Source organism: Zonotrichia leucophrys, chromosome 12 (genome assembly GCF_028769735.1).
Source record: "Zonotrichia leucophrys gambelii isolate GWCS_2022_RI chromosome 12, RI_Zleu_2.0, whole genome shotgun sequence".
Classification (NCBI taxonomy): Eukaryota; Metazoa; Chordata; class Aves; order Passeriformes; family Passerellidae; genus Zonotrichia; species Zonotrichia leucophrys.
The window spans coordinates 6,810,354-6,831,247 of NC_088182.1; the positions used below are offsets into that span (position 1 = coordinate 6,810,354).

Consider the following 20,894-nt stretch of genomic DNA (forward strand, 5'->3'; position numbering starts at 1 on the left):
AAGGTCACTGAGGAGTGAATTTATGAGGATGCAACTGAAGCTGCAGGTGTCAATGTATATGAAATGATGGTATCTGTAATGTGACATGAGGCCTTTCCACACAGGAATATTTTTTATGTTAACTCCTTTTTTGAAAAATCCCGTTTTGCAGATCCATCTCATTTTCCTATCCTTCACACCCATCAGCTGCATTTCACTGATGAAACTTCAATCCATTTCCAAGAAAGCTGGCCAAAGGAGCAGCTTCCACCACAGACACTACAGCTGTGTTACAGTGACCAATCATCATCCCCAAGCTCCCCATCCCCAGGAATTTCTTCTTTGCTGTCTGCAGTGAATGCTACTGAGGAAAAGGCAGCAGTGAGTTTTGAATTGGTGTCCAATCCCTTGTTTCTAGGAGTGGGATGAAAAGCTGGCTGCATTTCCAGAATGGTTGCTGACTCAATGAGTTTTTGCAGTGTCCTGTAACAATCCCACTGGCAAACATCATTCCCTACACTGGCACCATGAGTGCCTGGACATGTGGGAGTGCTAAACCTACACGGCTTCCGCTTCTCTTTTTTAACCTAAATGAGGATAAGGAAGCATAGCATGGAGAATCCCAGTTTTGCTGAGATTTAAGGCAAGAAAATCCCCCTTCATCCCCTGTTGCCTCCAGCAATCTCAACAAGAAATTGAGCTAATTTGTTTAGTGTCAGCTGTCCTTGCTCAGAAAGAAAATATTCTTTCAAGGCACACAATTACTACACATGGCACCCATAAACAATGCCATGTTTAGCAATTTGTAGCACTGAGCATTGAAAGGAATTTTATCTGATGGAGTTTGACAATTTTGTCCAGAAAAAAAAATCATTTCTGTAAGCTGCAAATAGTCTTTAATGGAAACAGATTTAAATACAAACTATAGTTCCTTCACACTGTGCTGTAAATCACAAGGGAGACATAATTCATTTGCAGCAGTTTTCAACAAGAAAACTTGGCAGTCTTTCAGCAAGTTTCATAATTGCTCTATTTTAAACTTCATCCTGAAAAGACTCAAGATAGCTTTTAGTTTTATTGAAAGGTTAATTTCACACCTACAGAAAAATACCAGCTTTCCATTAGACCTAACAGAGTGTTAAATGCAAAAATTACAGTCCCTTCCCTATGAATGTACGAAGTTTGTTGAATTTTTAACCCACCCTGATTTTCCATTCTTTCCTGGGGGAGCCAAGGCACAACAGGCACGGGGCTGCCTGGAGCACCAAGACCAAGAGCACCTGATCCCAAATCAGCCCTGGGCCAGAGCTGCAGAAATTTGGGTGCCAGCTGTGCACACCTGAGGAACACCCAGCACAGAAGGCAAAAGGGGACATTTCCCTGGGAGAAGGCTTGAAAAATACTAATTCTTCACAGATCTATGCCAAGCTGTCTCAAAAAGCACCACGGCATCTCTGGGCTCACCTTATTGCTGGGAAAGTACAAACAAGAAGAAAAGAAGAAATTTGCTCATTCCTCATCCCATCAGCTGTGTGTTCTGTTGGAGTGAAAAATGCCATTGGGAGCCAGTCTGCTCCCATGCTCATCTCCCACTGGAGGGGTGAGGTTAGGGCACAAACAGTGAAATAATTCTGGTGTCCTGTACATTTGGTGCAGCATCCCCTGTCACCAAGGCACACCAAGTCCCTCACTCATCCAGGCTGAGGCACTGTTTCCCTGGAGCCAATCCTGAAGAACCAGAGGAGTCCCAAGAGGACACTTTCCAGCATTACACCTTGATGTAATTATTTTGTGACCCAGCCTGAACTTCAGCCTCCCATGACTTGAGAAAGTCCCTGAAAATGCAATGCTTTAGGGGTTTTGTGTCTGGCAACCTGCACTTCCCCCAAACCAGCACTTCCCCCTCTCCTTCTCAGAATTTAAACACAGAGAGCATTTGCAACAGTAGTTTCAGCTACCCCTGATGGATGCAGACACCTCCTGGCTCCCAGAACCATCATTCCTCCATGCAACAAGTGCCTGTGTGAGCGTGAGCGTGCACAGTGCCGGAGGGGGCGGATGCAGGCAGAGAGGAGAGGGTTTGTGCTGCCCTGTGCACAAGGAAAACCATCAGGGAAAAGAATGGGGTTTGCCTCCAGGAAAACCATGATTCAGTCATTACCTTATGGGAGGGAAAAAGTCACACTGAATTTCATTTAGGTATTTTAAGTTCAGTCGCACCAGAAACAACTTGTCAAGGGAAAAGGGAGAGGATTAATTTATCCCAATGAATGCTGGTACCACGGCTCTGTGCAAGGTGTGCTTGTCACTGCACAGTGCTCCCTGTCATTGCTAGGGGCTCCTCCTGAGGAGCAAGGGGCAGAGGGACAGTTACCAGGGCTCAGAGATGACTGAGGTGCAGCACAGGCCACTGACACACACAGTTGGGATCAGTGTGTGGGCTGTTCCCTGAAGGCAAAGGATTAATGCAACAGAAGAAACAGGTTTATTGGCTGTGAGTTACAGCCTGCCTGCTTCTCTGTGGCAGGGCAGGGAGGTACAGGGGAGGCACCAGCACTGAAGCACCTTCTCCTCCAAAGCCCCTTCTCCAAGTCCATCTTGTTCAGAAACAACTCCCGGGCATTGTGCCATTGTGGCATTTTGGCAAAATTTCATTGCAAGCCTTAGATCCATAACCCCAAAGAAATAACTGAGGGCATGCAATGCTCCTCCCTGCAACAGCAAAGCCAACCTCAGCGTGGCAGAAAAAGCCAGGCCTGCAAACAGCTCACTCTGAATCCATCACCAGCAAGGGGATAGAGAAAACAGCTTGGAGAAGCAGCCTTCAGCCAGGTGTGGAGGCTGGGAGCAGCCAGTTCCTCCCAAGCTGTGCTCTGGGAGAGCTGGGGCCTTGCCTTTGTGAAGGCTGGGAAGTGAGGCACAGCCCTGATAAGGAACTGCCAGGCAAGAGAGTGATAACTGGGTTTCTTTAGCTGCTGGCATTCTTTTAAAAAAAGAGCTATAATTTCTCCCCACAATTATGAGAATGAATAAATTCAATGTCTTGGATTCTGTTGTCTAGAAACAGCAAGAAAAATGTAGCTTAAGGAAGAAGTACTTTCAAAAGTAAGGCTTCCTTTTAATATTTGCAAGTTATCAGCATTGCCAGGATCCTGGTAGCAGCAGGTGAGCTATCCTGCAGGAGATGGATGGGTAATTGCTGAACAAAGGCTCCTGCAGTTTGGCTGAGTTAGTGAAAAGTTCATGGAAAAAAGAAAACGTTCAGTCAATACTGAGAGCACCTCTGAAAGTCCCAGGTGAGCAGCATCCCTCATCCCAGAGGCAGATAACCTTTATATTCCTCTCTGGCATTCATTCTCCAGCCTTTAGAATTGCTGCTCTTCCAATCTTCCTCATGCAAATCATCACACTTCCCCTTTTTATGATATTCTAATTAAGAAAACTGTGATAACAGTAACTAATTATGTCCATAACACATTTTGAAGTGCTCTCTCCGCCTGTCAACACTCAGAATGGGAGTCTAAACTTTGGCAAGTGTCCCAGAGCCAAAAAAGGGTCTCGAGCAAGATGCCACTAACCTCCTGTCATTAATCTCAGATAAAGAAGTTCCTATGAACAACCAGCAACTCCTTTGCCATCAGACTTGGGGATCCTTGTTCAGCTTTTCTGCTACAGCTCAGTTACATTCTCCTAATCACTCACTCCGAGGCAGGCAGTCACATTTTTACTATCTGGTTTTCCTGAGCAAATGATAGTTGTGTGGAAGGATTGTGAATTAGGAGGAACTGCAAAGCAGGATTTTTTTTTCTTTTGGGAGATTCTGAACTGTGCCAATCCCTTAAAAAACAAACTACAGAGCAGGGGAAGGGAAGAGCTTCCCCAAATATGCACAAACTGGTCACGCTTTGTCACCTCAATGTTTTAGATGCAACATCTGTCTGAGAGCTGCTCAGTGCAGCACATCTGCACCAGAGGAAGCAGAGCCTGGGGAGCCCCTCTTGCTGTGGCCAGAGAGGAGAGCTCCCCAGAGTCCCAGGAGAAGTGAAGACAACGATTTTAAAGGTTGAGGGAATACAGTTTCATTTTAGGATCATGCAACAGCAAAGCTCTTGATCCCATTTAACAGCCTAAGAAAACAAACACACACACACACAACTCTAAATTTCAGAAGTTCCAGCAATGAGCAGGGACTCTCACACCTGCTTTGCTGGCCTTTACCAGAGAGGTGGTGGTCACAACACATTGTGGGAGGCACCTCAAGGTGTTGCCATCACAGAGCAGCTCCTCTACCTACAATTCCTTCACATCTTCCTCTACCAGCAAAATGCTGGAGCTGTGACTTCAGCCCCTCCTGACCAGTCCAAACTGGGACATCTGTCCCACCACAAAGCACTGCTGGCAGCTGGAGCCCTGCAGCACCTCTGCCTCCACAGGGGACCTTTGTGTTTAAAATGATGGCAAACAGATTCCTGTGTGTCAAATAGGGGGTTCAAGTTCCCCCTATAGCATCTCTGGCTAAAGATGTTTATACCATTTCCCTCCATGGTTAAAGTCCTGAGAAAAATCATTTAACACACTGGATTTCATACTGCTAAAAGAGATGTTTGAACTATTTGAATGGCACAGCCCTGGGCTGTACCTGCAACATCAAAGGAAACCCATTTTGACAACTAAAGGGTGAAATCTGCAGGTGTCTGGCTGTCTAGATGGTGGGCAGTGCCCCTCTAGGGAGTTTTAATATTTTGGCCATGTCACTCCTGCAAATTGCAGCTTTTTGCAGTGAGTAAATTGATTATGTAGATTCCTGTGGTCTATAGGACCCATGATGTGCACAGAAGGTGACATAAATACACATTGCAGTGCCAACAGCTTGTTTTATTTCAGTGCCTGACAGGTTACAACTGACATTGAAGGGAACACTGATGAGCAGCCACTTTGTGAGCCCTCCCTGTAAAAGGCAATTGCATCCATCAGTGGGACTGGTGGGACATTAGGTATTTCCTAATACCCAACCTAAACTCCCTGGTACAACTCGAGGCTGTTTCCTCTTGACCAGCCATTTTTCACCCAAGACAAGAGGCTGACCCCCATCTGTCCACAACCTCCTTTCAGAGAGCTTTGGAGAGAATAAAATTTCCCCTGAGCCTCCTTTTCGCCAGGCTGAACAAGGAGCAGTTATTTCCTGTTCGACTTCACACACACAATCATCTGTCATGGGAGATTTTTTATTCCTTTTATTCTATTCCATGGCAAAGCAAAAATAAAAATATTGCCAAGCTAGAACAGCAGCCCCATGTGAGCACAGCTGGTTACACTCTGCCCAAGGAGTTTACAGCATCACTGGTGGTGCTTCCCATGGGAGGATGGCAGTTTTTGGGGGTTAAACCATGGCTGGGCTCACAGGAACAGTTGGGCACAGCCAGCACCCTGCAAAGGTTGATTTGTTTCTACACAACACACCTGGAGGGGTTTCACCTGATCCCAGCAACAAGAACAGGAAAGACTCTGTGGAGTCTCTCTTAGGGTAATTTTGCACTAGAATGCAAGTATCTCCTAAAATAATGTTGTTGGGGGGCTATAGTGGCCTAACTGGGAAAAGCGAAGGAAAAATTAAAAGAAAAAAATCTAGGCTGCAAAAGAAATGTACTTAATGATTAAAAGAATCTAAAGAAAGAAAGAATTGTTTTCTCCTGCTGAAAAAACCAACTAACCAACCAAAAAATGCTTCAGAACCTTTTCATTTCACAGACAGAAATTATTGCCTTATATCTAGTGATCTCTGCTTCTTCTGAGGAACTGAAATTTTGCAGAATGAGACAACTCTGTGAATTCTCAGTTAATAGAAAAGCAAAATGTTTGGGGATAATTATTTTCTGGGAGTTTTAACCATACAATGGGGATGCAACACAGCATCTGCTCCTTTGGCAAACTCTTCCCTCACATTTGTTTTGGTATATCAACAGCTTTATTCATTATTAGGGATTATTCACATGCCAAGGAGAGATTGGCATTTCTGAGAGATGCTCACAAAATTGCCGTGAGTTTTAGCACATGCCTCCTTATTCAGTTTACACCAGAAATATGGCACCCACCATCCTCTTGTCCTTAAAAATATTTCTCTCATTCATCAGCGCATGGTTTAGATCAAAACCAGAAGGCAGGAACAATTCCAGTCAATGATCTGTGAGCAGTCCCTTGTCTGAAGCAGACACATCCAGAAGTGATGAGTTGTTGATCACTTAGATAAAAAAAACAACAAAACTAAACCAAACAAGGCTTTGTAAATTAACTGCTTATTGAGAAAGATGTAATTTGCAGCTCATCACCTGACTGGGTCAGCTCAGCCCCGGTTGCTGCTCCCACCTGGCTGGTGTTTGGCGCCTCTCCCCGAGCCCAGTGTGATGTGATGATGCTGCTCCCTGCCCAGGGTGTGCACACTGGAGGTGTTTCCCCAGCTTTGTGCACAGGGGGTTACAGAACAGGCAGAAAGATGATTAAACCATCGATAAAACCAGGCCCTGTCCCTGCTCTGCAATGAGCTGCCTTGAAATGTGGGTGTATCCTGGCACGGGTGCCCTGGAACTCTCCTGTCACAGCCAGAGGAAAATCCAGCTCCTCTGTACACAAACCCCTCCCTGCTGGGCCTTCAGGGCTGGGCAGGCACAGAGAGGTTTTGCCCAGCCATCACCCCAGTGCTGGCCAAAAGACAAGACAGCATCACTCTCTGTAGGAAAACCTGGCCAAAAACACAGAGCAGAAGATAGAACTCTTCCCAAGATAAGTGACTGAGCTCCATAAAAGCCAGAACTGATTCAGAAAAGGCAATGAGAGCCCCTCCATGAGCAAAGCACAGGGCTGGCCCCTTTCACACAAGGCCCCAGGAAGTGTAAACTGCCATAATCCTCTCCCAAGAATCCTTTTTAAGCCACAATTTCACAGACCTTTAAAAACCTGAATATTTTCATGCATATAAAGGCCTGCTTCACTCCCCTTGTAGGATAAGCCCAGTAACCAATAATCCCCACATGAGAAGGGTATCTGCTGGCTGCAGTATTCCCATTCCCAGGGATGCTGTGATATCTCAGGCATCTATGGATGGCCACAGCTCCAAGCTCAGCAAATTGTGCCAAGCTGCATCAGCTGTGCAATAATGTGCTCATTGCCCAGTGCAGCAGCTCAGCAGCTGCTCTACAGCCAATTGAGATGTCTCTGCCTCTGGCAGGGGAAAAAAGAAACCCTACAAAGGCACTGCTTGTGAGTTCCAGCCCAAGCACACAGTTATGTCAGGCCCCAAGCTAAATCACTGCAGGAAAGAGCAGTCTTCTCCCCCTGCACATACATTGCCATATCCTCTCCCTCTACTCACAGGATGCTCTGTTTGCATCCCTCAGCCCCAGGATGTTCCTTTTGCTGGGTGTCACCATTTAGCAAGCACAGCACACTCTCCCTTTCATTGGGTCAAGCACAGGAATTAACATTTATCAGCTCTCTCAGCCCACCTGAAGTATCTCTCCACGACTAAATAGGGAATCAAAGCTTTCTCCAGTTTGGATCACAGCCAGCTGCAGCATGGTGGTTTTTTCATCAGGCAGGCTTAAAGTCTGCATGGAACCCTGCAGGCAGGGCTGCCAAGAGCTGAGAGCCAGGGCAGAGCAGGAAAGATGCACATGCTGTTAGGGCTGTAGGGAAATCCCTGTGTTGATGACCACTGCTTTGCCTGCCAGTTGTTTACATTAAGGGACATTTACTCAGAGGAGGCTCCTTTTTGGAGCAATGTTTGCTACAATATCTGCACATGTGCTTTATGTTGTAAGCTGCTTTCAGCATTTTCTAGAAGACATCTTACCTGAGTTGCTTGAGGATACAATATTGCAAAGCCAAGGTTATTCATATTTATATTAGGAATCATTTACTCTTCAGAGGAAAATGTGCTACAGAGTCAAGGGAAAAAGTCATATATAAGGTGGGGGTAGAATCTGTTGTGCATGAGACACAGATTTCTGCAATGATTTAATTTAGTGAAATGTTGTACTTGAGTGTTTAAATTAGAAACCTGCTCTGAGCTGAGGAACTCTGATTAGACAAAGAGAACAGTAATCACTTGGAGCACTGCATGCAAGGGGCAAGCAGCCACTTAGAATCCCTAATTTGTAACTTATTTATGCACTGCAGAGCCCACACACCTTAATGGTTTAGATATTCTGCTTCATGCCAAATGACTCAACACTCCTCACGTGAGCAGACTGTCACTTGCAGTCAGGTCATTTATCTTTCAAAAAAGCAACAGAGCAGTCTTGTCCTCTCTGCTTGGAGGTCTCTTGAGACACAGGCATTTCAAGGTGGCTCCATTTCAATATGCATCATTTGAGAACCTGCTGTGGGCAAGCTCAACCAGGCAGGAAGCTGTAAAGGTGTTTTTCCATATGCAAGCCATGATTGTTATTTTATGCTGTGAAAGAACCAACACATCACTGAGCACAGTGACCAGGTGAGAGCTGCCTCTGGAAACACTGTAAAACCCAACAACAGACCCCTATTTCTATCATTGAGTGGTTTGGGTTGGAAAGGATATTAAAGATCACCCAGTTCCAGCCCACTTGCCATGGGCAGGGCACTGTCCACTAAATCACATTGCTCCAAGCCCCATCCAACCTGGTCTTGAGCACTTCCAAAGGTGGGACATCCACATCTCTGGGCAGCCTGTGCCAGCACCTCATCACCCTCACAGGAAAGAACTTCCTAATATTCTAAACCTACTCTTTCAGTCTAAAGCCATTCCCCCCTATCCTATCACTACATGTCCTTAAAATAGATTTTGTAAAATTAGGTATGTGTGGAAAGCCTGGGGCAGTGAGTTACCTGCTCAAATACATCAGGAACAAGGCAGTGTCTCCCCTTTGGACACTTTAACCTGGCTCTCAAACACAGTAACAGGAGCATGACTTGTCTTCAGATCCAGATCTCTCTGCGGCTGAATTGCAGATGTTGGAGCTGAGACCTTCTTTCCTCAGGCTCCAGCACTGGGCAATCAAAGCTGATGCTGGGAAGATGCACCTGGGCAGCCAGTGCAGGAGAATCACAGCCTGCAGCAGGCTCCAGGATGGGGTTCATCCTCCACAGCTTTAAAAGAAACCCTCTGGAAGGGAGGTTTGAGAGTCACATTCAATGTGGGCACCTCTGTCCTGGGCAGTGGAGAGCAGTCCCAGCATCCTGCACTTAATTCTCAAAAATAATTCCCCAGTCTTATCCAGGAAGGAGAGAAGTGAAAAGCTACAAACACCTTCCTGTGAGGCTGCACACACACTGCTGTTATCTTTATGGCAGTTTTCAGTGGCATCAGCACATCCCATGCTCAGCAGCACGGCTGAAATCAGTCATGTCTGGGATCAGCAGACAGATCCTTGCCTGCTGTCTTTGCTGGTACATTAGCACTTTTCACATTAATTCATCAAATTAAGAGCCCTGCAGTAAGCAAAGAAAACTTGCTGGGGAAAAAAAAAAAGCTTGTTAAATATTCCCCACACTTTTGTTTTGGATACTTCAACCAATAGCATCCCTACCCTGTGGTGCTGCACTCAAGAGTCTCTGGGACAGTCTGTGTGTGGGAAGCCATGGAATATTTTAGGCTGGAAGAGATCTCTACCCCTACTGAATCCAACCTCTAACCTAACACTGCTATGTTCACCATAAAATTACATCCCTAAGTGCCACATTCACATATTTTTTGCACACTGTCAGGAGTGGAAACTCCACCACTGCTCTGGGCAGTCTGTTCCAATGCCTGACCATCCTTCCAGTGAGGAAATATTTCCCAATAATCAGTCTAAATCTCCTCTGGAGCAACTTCAGGCTGTTTCCTCTTATTGTCACTTGTTACCTGGGAGAAGAGACTGACCCCCACCTGTCTGAGCCTCCTTTCAGGGAGCTGTAGAGAGCCAGAAGATCACCCTGAGCCTCCTTTTGTCCAGCTGAGCCCCCCCAGCTTCTCCTCATCAAATTTATGCTCCAGAGCCTTCCCCAGCTCCATCCCTTCTCTGAACACACTCCAGCCCCACAATGTCCTTCTTGTAGGAGCTCCAGCCCCACAATGTCCTTCTCTTGTAGTAAGGAGCCCAAAACTGAGCCAGGATTTGAGGTGTGCCCTCACCAGTGCCCAGGACAAGGGGACAGTCACTGCCCAGGTCTCACATGGCCACAGGACCAGGGCACCTCCTGAAATCAGGTCCTCACAGGGCATCTCCAGCACATCTGTTCTTGCCAAGATGAACCCTTTGTAGCTTTGAACTCTATTTCCAGACAGGCTCCTGACAGTCCCAGCCTCCCTTAGCTCCCCGGGGAACCATTAGCTAATGAATAATTGAAATACAGGGTTTGGAGCTGAGCACTTGCAGCTCCTGCAGCTGGGGAGGAGGTGTGGGTGTGTCTGGAGCAGGAGCTGATGCCTTCACTCGGTAATTGCCTCCAGCGAGAGGCAGGCAGGGCACAGCAGCGCATCACAGGCGAAATGGCAAAGCAGCCAGGCTCTGCTGTCATCGTGGCCCCCCTCCCTCCAAACTAATGGGCTGGATTAAACTGGAGGAGCTTGTGATGGAGAAAAGGGAAAAAAAGAGGAAAAGGGAAAAAAGAGAAAAGGAAAGGAAAAAAAAAAAACGGAAAAAAAAAAAAAAAAAAAAAAAAAAAAAAGGAAAGGGGGAAAAAAAAAAGAAAAGGGGGAAAAAAAAAGGGAGGGGGGGAAAAAAAGGGGAAAAAAAAAAACAGGGGGAGAAAAAAAAAAAGGAAAGGGGGAAAAAAAAAAGTGAAAGGGAAAAAAAGGGAAAAGGGGAAGAGAGGAAAAGGGGGAAAAACAAGAGAGGAAAAGGGGGAAAAACAGTGATGTGTGCCAGGAAAGTCCCAAACCCTCATGAAATATTTGGCACCCTTTGGGTTCTAACTAGCAAGAAAGGAGAGAATAGAAATATTAAGTTATGAATAAGACTGGCTTTGTACTCCTTACACTCTCACCGGCAGTAAAGCAGTCCTCAGCTCACAGATATTAAAAAAAGAAAAAAACCCCTATTTTTCAAGGATCTTCCACTACAGATCCCAGCCACAGCTGCCTGTGGTGGGCAACGACCCTGCTCTCATTAGCATCAATACCAGAGACAAGAGAAATGACAATTGTGAGATGAGGTCTAAGAGAGAGCTTACTAAAGGTTAGCAGACCAATCCTGCAAGCTGAGGAAAAGCTTTGTCAGAGGCAGCAGCAGCAGGGAGGGCCCAGGATGTCTCCTGGCAGAGGAAGGCTCTGTCACACCAGCAGAATGATTGCCTACTCCACTTAGCAGCATTTTAATGCCAAAGGGCTTTTAACAAAGCCCCTCTCCAAGGCACTTAAAGCTGCTAGGATGTCACAGGATGAGAAGGAGGATCTTTTAATGCATTAATAAATAGAGGGATAAAAAATCCCAAACCCCACAAGACTAGGAATAAGCCCCAGTTTTTCAACAGAAAAGGAATGTATCAAGTGATTTGTACTGCTCACTGCAGTCTCAAGTGGCCTAGAAAGTCATTCAGAAGCAAAATGAAGTTTTTAGGCGAGATAAAGTCAGAATAGTGAAAACTGGAAGAGGTTTCATGTGTTTATATGCACATAAAGATAGTTTATAAGTAGCATGTGTATCTTAGTGGTTATATATTGTACATATTACATATATATTATAGGTTGTGTATAGATAAGTCAAAATATATAATATACATTTTAAATCAATATATTTTATATACAAACACAGGTCTACATAATTTATTACCCCACCCCATTTTGTGCCACCTTTCCCTGGGCTCCAGGGCAGATGTGCAGGGAGGCAGCACAGCAGCTTGTGGGGCTCCATAGGAGAACATCAGCAGGAGCATCTTAGCAACAAGTGAAATACATTCCTTCAGAGCAAACCAAGGGCCTGGGAAGCCAAAGCCTCTCATTCCCCCCCGGGGCAGCCCCAGCACTCAGGGAGAGCCACCACAGCTCCAGAGGGCCCCTGAGGGCAGCGTTCACTCTCCAGTGGTTACAGACACCCGGGGGGCTGCAGCAATCGGGACACAACAATTTCAATCCATTTGCTTATTATCTACAGTTCAAGCTCTCCCCGTTGCATTGACAAACTGACTGCCAGCTCCAATCGATCTCAGGGCATCTCTTGGCCCCTGTAAGCTCCTGGTACCCACCAGGATGCACGCATCTAGCCAGGAATCTTGTTATGGAACAATTGCCAACAGCAAGATGCTCCCAGGTTGCAGCACAGCACACAGACAGATCAAGTGGCCTCCAGCTCAAGGGGACAGTCCTGCCTTTCCTAAGCTCTTGCTGCTTTTTTCTTTTTTTTTCCAAAGTAAAAACATCTTACTAGATGTGGCTTTATCAAGTGCTGTGTTAGTACCAGGCAACATACACAAAAAAAAAAAAAATCTCCCTGGATCTTTCTAAGGATAGCAGGATGAAGTTCTGTGCTCAAAACAGCTACACAACGGCACTAGGTCATGGACACCAACAACCTCCCCTCTCCACTTAACACCAGCATTTATTTTATGTTCTATTAACAGATATCTAGAGCAATGAGGTGTTTCACATACCTGTAAGGCAGGACAAAGCAGCTCTCCATGTGCTCAGCCTGGGAAGGCCACCACCCTGACCTCTCTCCCAAGAGCTCTGTAAATAAAGGGTGTTTTCCTTTTATCAGAACTCCTGAGCGGATTGAAAGATGTAGCAGCTGAGAGCTGCCAGTTAAACACCTGAGAGAGAACTGCTAAACACTTCTCAGGGCTAAAAAAAAGGAGAGAGCCAGAGCCAAAATGTTGTCCTGGGAAGGCTCTGGTTATAACAGGTGGGATGGGGGCAGCAGGTGTGTCCAGAGCTTGGCTGCTACCTATGAGAGCTACAAGCCAGTTTCCTCAGGAGTCCTGTGTTAGATGTTATGCATCAACAACATAAGGAAAAGGTCTCTTGTAGCCTTTTTTCAAATCCAAAGTTCACTGTCCTGTCACCTCAGCGGTCTCTTCACTCCCATCCCAGACCCTGCAGCACAAACCTCCCTCTGCTGCAGCCCTGGGCACTGCCTGCTTGTCCCAGGGCACCAGCAGACCCCAGACACCCACCCCAACACCCCCAGCCCCACTTTGCACCCACACACTGCCCAGGCTGGGGGCAGCTCAGAGCACCACTGCTGCTGCAGCATCCTGCACACAGCACAGCCTGGGAGCTGCTGCATGAATTCAGCTCCCTGAGGAAGAGCTTTCCTTTTGACCTCTGTCATCCTCTAACAGGGATAAGAAATCTGCAATTCTTCTGCAGTCTCCAGGGCTGGAATAGGTATTAGAGAAGAATTAAGCATTTCTCTTTAATTTGCTGTGCTTACCCACTCTTTCCTTCACATGTACTTGAGCACTCCCAGCATTGCTTGGCCTCAGGCTGCATTCAGCAGAAGGCTTTAGGTGCTCATTAATTAATGCTTAATTTGTGTGGGCCTCTGCTTACAATTCTTATGCAAATCCTTATCAAATTGCATTCTGGTTTCAGCTGAGCTGGATCCAAGCCCTAAAGAGCTAAAAGAGGAATGACAAATTGAGGAGTAAATGTGCAGGTAATAAAGCCTTTCCTGTCCTCAGAGGCTTTGCAGTAACCTTGGGTCATGTGTACTACAAGTATAAAATTAGAGGAGAAATAAAGAGTGCCTTAATGTTTGAGTCTTGCAGAATGTGCAAGAGCTGTTGTTGGAAAGCAACTACCAATAAACACTTACTGATGTGTTGGTTATTAATGTGACATTTTTATATAAATGCTTCTTTCCCTAGAAAGAAGATAGGTTTTTACCAGAAGAGGAAAAAATGAGTTTTTTCTGTATAGTTTAATCATTGTGTATGTTGCCTGGTACTAACACAGCATTTGATAAAGCCACATCTAGTAAGATCTGGTTTTAATTTGTGTTCTTTATTACAGTTTGTTGTAGCTGCCTAATTAAAATTTGTCAGGGAAGTAATCAGCCTTATTTCTGCAGTGAGATCAGTTTAATAAGAAAGCAATTTTGCAATTTGGTTTCATTAATTAATTAGGCAAAACACTATACAATCCACGTAGTGGTGTATAAACCCAGGGATGCCATGACACCAGCCACAATGTCCCAAGAAAAAAGGGAATTTACCTGTGGATATTCCGTGCCCAGTGTGGGTTTTGCCCCTGCCAGCTTCAGAGAAAAAAGCTGCCATTTAATGCTTAACTGAATGTGTCTGCTAGTGCAGGTTTTCTTCAGACAAACCTCAAAAGAGCATTATGTGGGATGGAGGAAGAACAACTGGATCAAGAAAAATTCACCAACAAATGGGTCAGCATCTGTACACAGACTTCCTCCAACTGTCCCAGGTGCCAAAGCAAACAAATCTCATACTCCTGGGAAAACAAATCAAAGAAATAGTGGGAAGGCTGTCTGGTGAACCATTGGAGGAGGAAGGGTCTCAGGGTTGGGTTGCAGATGTTTCTGCTTGTCCCTGCTATAAGAATACTTGCCCAGCTTCATTTTCCAAACTCAAGCAGAGACCTGGCATCCATCAGTTTGGATGCCAAATCCCAATGGCACAAATCCCAACACAACCCCCAGCACACAGAGGTCAGGTCTTGGCTGCCTGCTCTTCACACCACGTTCACTTCTGGGCTATCAGGCTCTGCCACCATGCTCCCACTTGCAGAGGCAGAGGAACCTGAGGATTCCATCAGCTCAGCTGCTGCTCTGCTCCTCGGCCCTTGCTGGGCTCTGCTCTGAGAAATCAATGCTGAACTCTCTGTGCTTCCAACAGGAGCAAGCAAGGAACAAAACAAAGCACAACAGCAGCATGTGAGCGAGCTCAGAGCCTGCTCCCTGAGGAGGCAGCCAGACATGCTGACTGCACCAGATCAGCTTCAAAGCCAGCAGCTGGGAGCGCTCAGGGCACAAACACTCTGAGTTAATAAAAGAGCATCTTCCACAGTCATGGTGCAAATTTCTGCCTCCTCGTAACTGGAGGAAGATGCTGGGGCTGCTCCGAGCATTTCCTCCTGCTTTCGAGCATCAGGTGGGACTTTCAAGGGCTGATGCAGATTGAGCCCCATTCACCTTGTTCAGAAACTCTTGCAGGAACTGTCCCAGTGCCTCAGCCTCTGGGAGGAGCCCAGTGCAGGCTGGAATCCAGCTCTGCTACCTCTGCTCACTTTGTTTTCCTGTGCCTCTGATTCCTTCCCTGCCATTTGAATATCTTTGCTATTGAGTTGTTCAGGAATTGCTTCTTACTTTGAATTTTCACTGTGCTTAGCACAAGGGGGCTTTTGATCCAAGCCAGGGACTCAGGATGTTGCTCACAACACACCAAATTGGGATAAAAAGGGTTTGCACATGATGAGATGACAAAGTGAATAAGGCTGATAAAAGGCTCTTAAGTCATTAATTCAAGTTATGCAAGATCTAGAAACATTTCAGCAACAACAAAAACTCTGTTAGAGCCTTAGCAATTTCAAAGAACTTTTTCTTAATTGGCTTCACAATATTTTTTCCTTTCAGTCTTTTTTTTTGGTGACAGAGGGATATTAGCAAATTTATGCTTCCAGCATCATCAGTGGCTCCCAAACAATCTTTTCAGGGCTGTGCTGTGTTTTCTTTGCCTGAGTAATGGGAAACCTGCCCAGACTCACATTCAGTCCATTTCATACCCCAGAAAAGGAGCATCAGCTGATATTTTAGGCTTTCACAAATCTACCTGGCCAAAAAACAGGGAGACAGGGAAAGTGACTGAGCAACACCAGGGACAGAGTATCAGTGTTAAAGTGTGATAGCAAGGTGGGTGATCCCACCCTGGGAGGCTGGATGGGCACCCATGGGAGCAGGCACCCTCCCAGCACTGGGACAGCAGGGGGATGCCCCCTGGGCGGACAGACAGACAGAACAGGACAGACAGAAACACTGCATGCTGGCTTTGTCACCTCTTGCCACAGGCTGCACGCTGCCTGTTCTTGCAGCCACCATCACAGCAGGGGCTTTGCTAATCAGAGGTTTAATTTGTAGTAGGATCAGTTGTGAATGTTTAGCCTCCAGAGCAAGCCTGCCCTGGCTGAGGTCCAAACCAGCACCTTACCTGCTGAGCTTCATTTCAAACCCCACCACATCCATCTGCATATCTTCTTTCAGCTCCATCCCACACTGCACAGAGACCTTCCTTCTCCAAACAATTGGCTGCTGGTCTTCTATTGTAGTCTTTCCTTCACATCAAAATCCATCACAAAACATCATCTTAGCCCCTGAAAACACTAAGAGCCTTTTTGTGTCAAAGACTTAAATCTCATTACTCAGCAGGCATTAATTTCCCTCTTTTAACACTAGAGGGTTTGATCCCTTCCTGTTAAAAATTTATCCACCAAAGCTAAATCATTCTTGTCTTCCCCTTTCTAGCCAAGGAAGAAGAAAAAAATTTAAAAGGCTCCAACATTTTGCTGGCTCATTTATCTTGGTAGATTCTTATTAAATCCTTACAGGGGCTGTTCTATTCCTGGGGCACGAGATTGTTTTTTGTGCCCTAAAGGGACACAGTGGGATAAATACTGGCTCTGAGTCAGGACTTTGTAGGTAGGAATCAAACCAAATATTAGGATGATGAGCATTAAATGCTTAGGCTCTGGCCCTAACCAATATCACTCAGTTCCAAAACAAACAATTTATTGGCCACCTTTGTTCCCACCATCCCTGGTCTGGATCACCTCTTATCTGGTTTCTGCTTTTCACATTTTCATGGCACAGCAGATTCAGCTGGCTGCCATGTTTGGGTCACTCCCCTGGTCGTACAAGCACAGCACTGCCAGGGATGCCCTGCAAATGCTGGACTTGAAATTCCTTCCATTGTGATCTGTAAATGAAGAAAGCAGTTGGAGGAGGAAATAAAACTAAACAAATGCTCCCTTCAGCAGGGTTAATGGTGGGGTGGAAACCACTCAGACTAAAATCAACCTTTACCTAAGACAGGAACAGATTTTGTGGTCATTGCCCATTGTGAAGCCCATCACTGGTGACCCCAGCTCAGGGGTGACAATCCCTGGGGTGGCTGGGAGAGCCCAGGGAGCTGGGCAGCCCTGACTCCAGGGAAGCTGCACATTTGGGCAGCTGCACATTTGGGCAGCTGTGTCTCCATCATTCCCCACACCACCACAGGGAGAGGATGGAGAGCCTGGGCTGCCTTTTCTGGCATCAAACTGGGCTGGGGGCTGCCCCCAGCAGGAGCCAGTCACCCAGTCTGCAAAGCACAAATGGAGGGGACACAAATCCCTGAGCACCAACTTCATGGAGTGTTTCAAGAGAGGAGTAAGTTCAGCCAGGTTTGGACACAACTTTATTCCATTTAAAAGGGACCAGCACAGGGAACCCAGGCACTCTGTGTGTACCTCACTCATGCTTTCCTCACATGCTGCCAGGCCATTTCTTCTTTAAAATCACAAATCATTTTGTGGTTTTCACATTTTTGATCTCCTGCAGCAGGTCAGACATCAGAGTGAGACTGACTAACAAGATCATGAAGTCTTCAAAATTAATTTTGTTCTCTGAGTCCTCATCCAAGGAAGAAATTATTTCCTGGTATTTTGGTTTGTTTTCTTGGCCCTATGGAGGATTTTAAATGAAAAAAAAAAAGGCATGAAATTCCTTCTTTATTGCATCACTAGAAAAAAAGAAAGACACCTACTTATGTAAATATTAATGTATTTTTTATTTTCCCATTCAGGTTGTTATGTCAACATTCATATTAGTTTTTCAAGAGAAATTCAAACAGAAATATTATTGTAGTCAGAAGGGAGAACAATCAGTCCTCAAAGTTTCCATCAGAATCCAGAATATATCTTTATGTCTAAAAGACACCTAATTATGACTGAAAATCTGACAATGATGATGATATAGCTGGTAACTGTTAAATAAAAAAGGGAGTCCTGTGTCCTGATAAAACTGGGAGGCGGAAACAACCAACCCTCTTAAATTTAATATTCAAATATATACAAATACATATTGTGAAGGTCTCAGAAACTGTTGATTTTACAAGCATAACTTTAATACTGCTACTCCTGGTCCTCTTGGGCATTTCTGTTGGAATGGATTATTAAAATTCTGTAACATATCTATTATTTATATTTCCTAACAAAAAAGCTTTGCTAGAGTTCCAGGTTAGTTTTTTAGCTTAATAATTTCCAAACCATCTCAGGATCCCGAGCTTAATTGCTTCCAGTAATATTTTCAATTCTTTTTCAATAAGGTGCCTAGTTTCTAATTTGGTGCCAATTTGCCCTCCCCAACCAGTCATGTGATTTCATTATTTTTGGAAGTAAAGGTATTACCTCTCTCATTTACTTATTTGAGTTCTTTTTTTATTAGTCCTATATAGCTTTTCCTACCACTTGATAATTGTTTTGGGTGGGGTTTTTTGGGTTTTTTTTTTTTTTTTTTGTTTTTTTTTTTTTTTTTTTTCAATTTATGGAGGGGAAATAAATCCCTGTGGGAAGTTGAAAGCCACAAGTGCTGCTGTGATGGTTTTTCACCACACCTTTCTGCCCCTGTCTCCCAGGAACCCCACCAGTGACAGCAGTGGACACAGAACATGGCTCTGCAGCACAGGGCTGGCCCCAGTGCTCTGGCAAACCACCAAACACCTCAATAAGTACCATGAGTTTCTTCTCTTCCTAAAACTAGCTTCTTGTTATCTTCCAAGGGTTTTAATTTAGTTGGTTGGTTGGGTTTTTTTTGGTTTTGGTTTTTTTTTTGCAATTGCCCTGTTTTCTTTAAACAAATCCAAGCAGCAATCAGCTGTGGTTTGTTGCTGCGCCCCTCCTTTGGCTCTGTGTTAGGCTCAATGTAAAGCAGCTCAGTCACAGAATGTTTGTACCAAACCCCTCAAGTGTCCCTTGGGATGACCCCATGGACTGAGTGATGCTGGCCAAGCTGCAGGAGAGAGCCTGAGCTGCCATTCCTGCACCCAGAGTGCCCAGGGCTGTCCCAGTGCCACCCAGCCAGCAGACCCCCTCACCTGGATGAAGTGCCAGAACTGGGATTGCAGTAAGCTCTTGGTTTCAGACTTGCTGAGCTTGCTCTCAGGGTCAGCATGGTTGTTATACACCAAAGCTGCTGTAGCAAAAGCCTTTTCAAGGTCTGAGCCTTTTCTTAGAGCTGGAGGGAGGAAAAGTTTATCAAAAAAAAAAAAAAAAGGCTTTTGAGATATAATTGAAAGGAATCTGTTAAAACCATCCAGGGTGGGTGGAAATCTGTGTAGTTTCATTAAAGTTAATGAGACTGAAACTGTTTATACCCACAGAGGATCTGGCCCAGATTTTATTTGGAATGGGCCAGCACCATGCCTCATATCCCATGCAATCACACCCTGAAGGGAGCTTTCCTTTAGAGCCAGGGCTGTGGCACAGCACGGGGCTCGGGACCCACCTGGCCTGTCCTGGGCATCCAGCAGGGACCTGCCACACCACGGGGACAGGCCATGGTGGCCATCCCCTGGATGCATTTGGAGCCCCAGAGACCTGCACCAGGGAAAACAGGGCCCCTTTGGGAGCATCCCTGTCTGAGCACCAGTGCTGCACCTCAGCATTATGGCAAACTTGGGATCTGGGCTGCATTCACCCCCCTTGTGCATGAGTCTGAAATACTGATGCTCACAGGGGTTATGCAGATGATTTATGCTGTGATTTTTTACGAAAAGACAGCACAGGGCACAGGGACCCATGAGACCCTCCTGACTTACACCAGCTGAGGATCTGCACGGCCTCTGCAAGCCCTGTGACATTGCCAGAACTTTCTGCACATGGGCTGTGAAGGACCTGAACCCCAAAGGGGCAGTGAAGGGCTCCCCTTACCTTTTATTGATGCCAGCTGCTTGGCAACGGGTACACTGGTGGTGAGAAAGCAGAGAGGCACAATTATCACTTGGTAAATTGTGTTGGGTATTGAGTTTCTCCATGAATGAGCTTGCTCATTTCTGTTTTATTTAATCACCTAGGAACTCAGGGCTTCCCAAGGGACAGTGTCTTTCCTTCACAGTGGAAAGGAAAATGGCCTCTACAAGAAGCACAAGAACATCACACAGCTTCTAATCCCTCACCTGAGTGAGTAGCCTGGAGTTGTAACTAAAGCTAATTATTAATTTTAAGTGAGGGACATTGCAACACACTCCATGTAATTTCTTCATGAACTTGAAAGAGGCCCCAGAGGTTTCTCAGTTTTATACCTATAACCAGGAAAGTGGAGAGGGGTCTGCCATCCCCTCCTCACCAATGCTGTCAGTTTGGAGCAGACACATAACTTTTATTTCCAGCAGGACTCACATTTGTGAGAATCACCCCCCTGCTTTCAATCAAAACCTAAAACCTGCTTACCTTGTGCTGAATTGCTGGAAACTAATTACAGAGCATGTGATAGAGACAAACACACCCAGATGATGAGTTTCCACACAAATGGCAGATCACCCAGATGCCACAACAAAGAGATGACTTACCCCTTGGGCATGCCTGCAGCAGCTGGAGGGCCTTTTTTGGCGGCAGCAGGAGCAGGCTGACTGACTGAGTACTGCTTCATACTGGGAACACTTGTTCTGCAGCCACACATCTCCAGGCCAGGCTGTTTGTGATCTCCAGGCAACAGGGTAATAGCAAGCAGGTGGATGGAAGCTCTGCCCCGTGGAAGCAGCCTGCTTGTAGCCATGCCTATCAATAATGCAAACACTACCTGGGAATCCTGGAGCCAGTGAAATACCCCGGTCTCCAGCAGGAAGGCACTGCTGGGCTGGCAAGCAGTGGGGCTTGAATTTCACAGGAGAATTTGACAGAAACAAACCCAACTCATAATGGAACCTGGATCCTCTCAGACCTGTGGGGTTGTAACTTTGCATCG

The 20,894-nt window shown here is 45.8% G+C and overlaps 1 protein-coding gene and 1 long non-coding RNA gene across 2 annotated transcripts in view; both read right to left on the reverse strand.

Annotated features, from left to right (window-relative positions):
* LOC135453096 (uncharacterized) overlaps window positions 1-13,435 on the reverse strand; it is a 37,271-nt gene extending 23,836 nt beyond the window's left edge. The window contains exons 1-2 of the long non-coding RNA XR_010441770.1: window positions 13,365-13,435; window positions 12,583-12,658 (exon numbers count right to left, since the gene is read on the reverse strand). This is a non-coding gene — a long non-coding RNA (uncharacterized LOC135453096). The remainder of the gene's footprint in view (window positions 1-12,582; window positions 12,659-13,364) is intronic.
* A 3,899-nt stretch (window positions 13,436-17,334) lies between these two features.
* On the reverse strand, window positions 17,335-20,755 carry SNTN (sentan, cilia apical structure protein). The gene is made up of 4 exons (XM_064724037.1): window positions 20,500-20,755; window positions 19,862-19,896; window positions 19,027-19,166; window positions 17,335-17,615 (listed from the first exon to the last, which is right to left on the reverse strand). The coding sequence occupies exons 1-4, from the start codon at window positions 20,703-20,705 to the stop codon at window positions 17,457-17,459; spliced, it is 540 nt and encodes a 179-aa protein (XP_064580107.1). The 5' UTR covers window positions 20,706-20,755; the 3' UTR covers window positions 17,335-17,456.
* Between the last annotated feature and the right edge of the window lie 139 nt (window positions 20,756-20,894).

Coding starts and splice junctions, on each gene's coding strand:
- SNTN (XM_064724037.1), bottom strand. CDS start 20,705: ATGGCTACAAGCAGGCTGCTTCCACGGGGCAGAGCTTCCATCCACCTG. Junction 19,897..20,499: donor GCTGCAGGCATGCCCAAGGG/GTAAGTCATCTC, acceptor TCTCACCACCAG/TGTACCCGTTGCCAAGCAGC. Junction 17,616..19,026: donor AGTTCTGGCACTTCATCCAG/GTGAGGGGGTCT, acceptor AATCCTCCATAG/GGCCAAGAAAACAAACCAAA.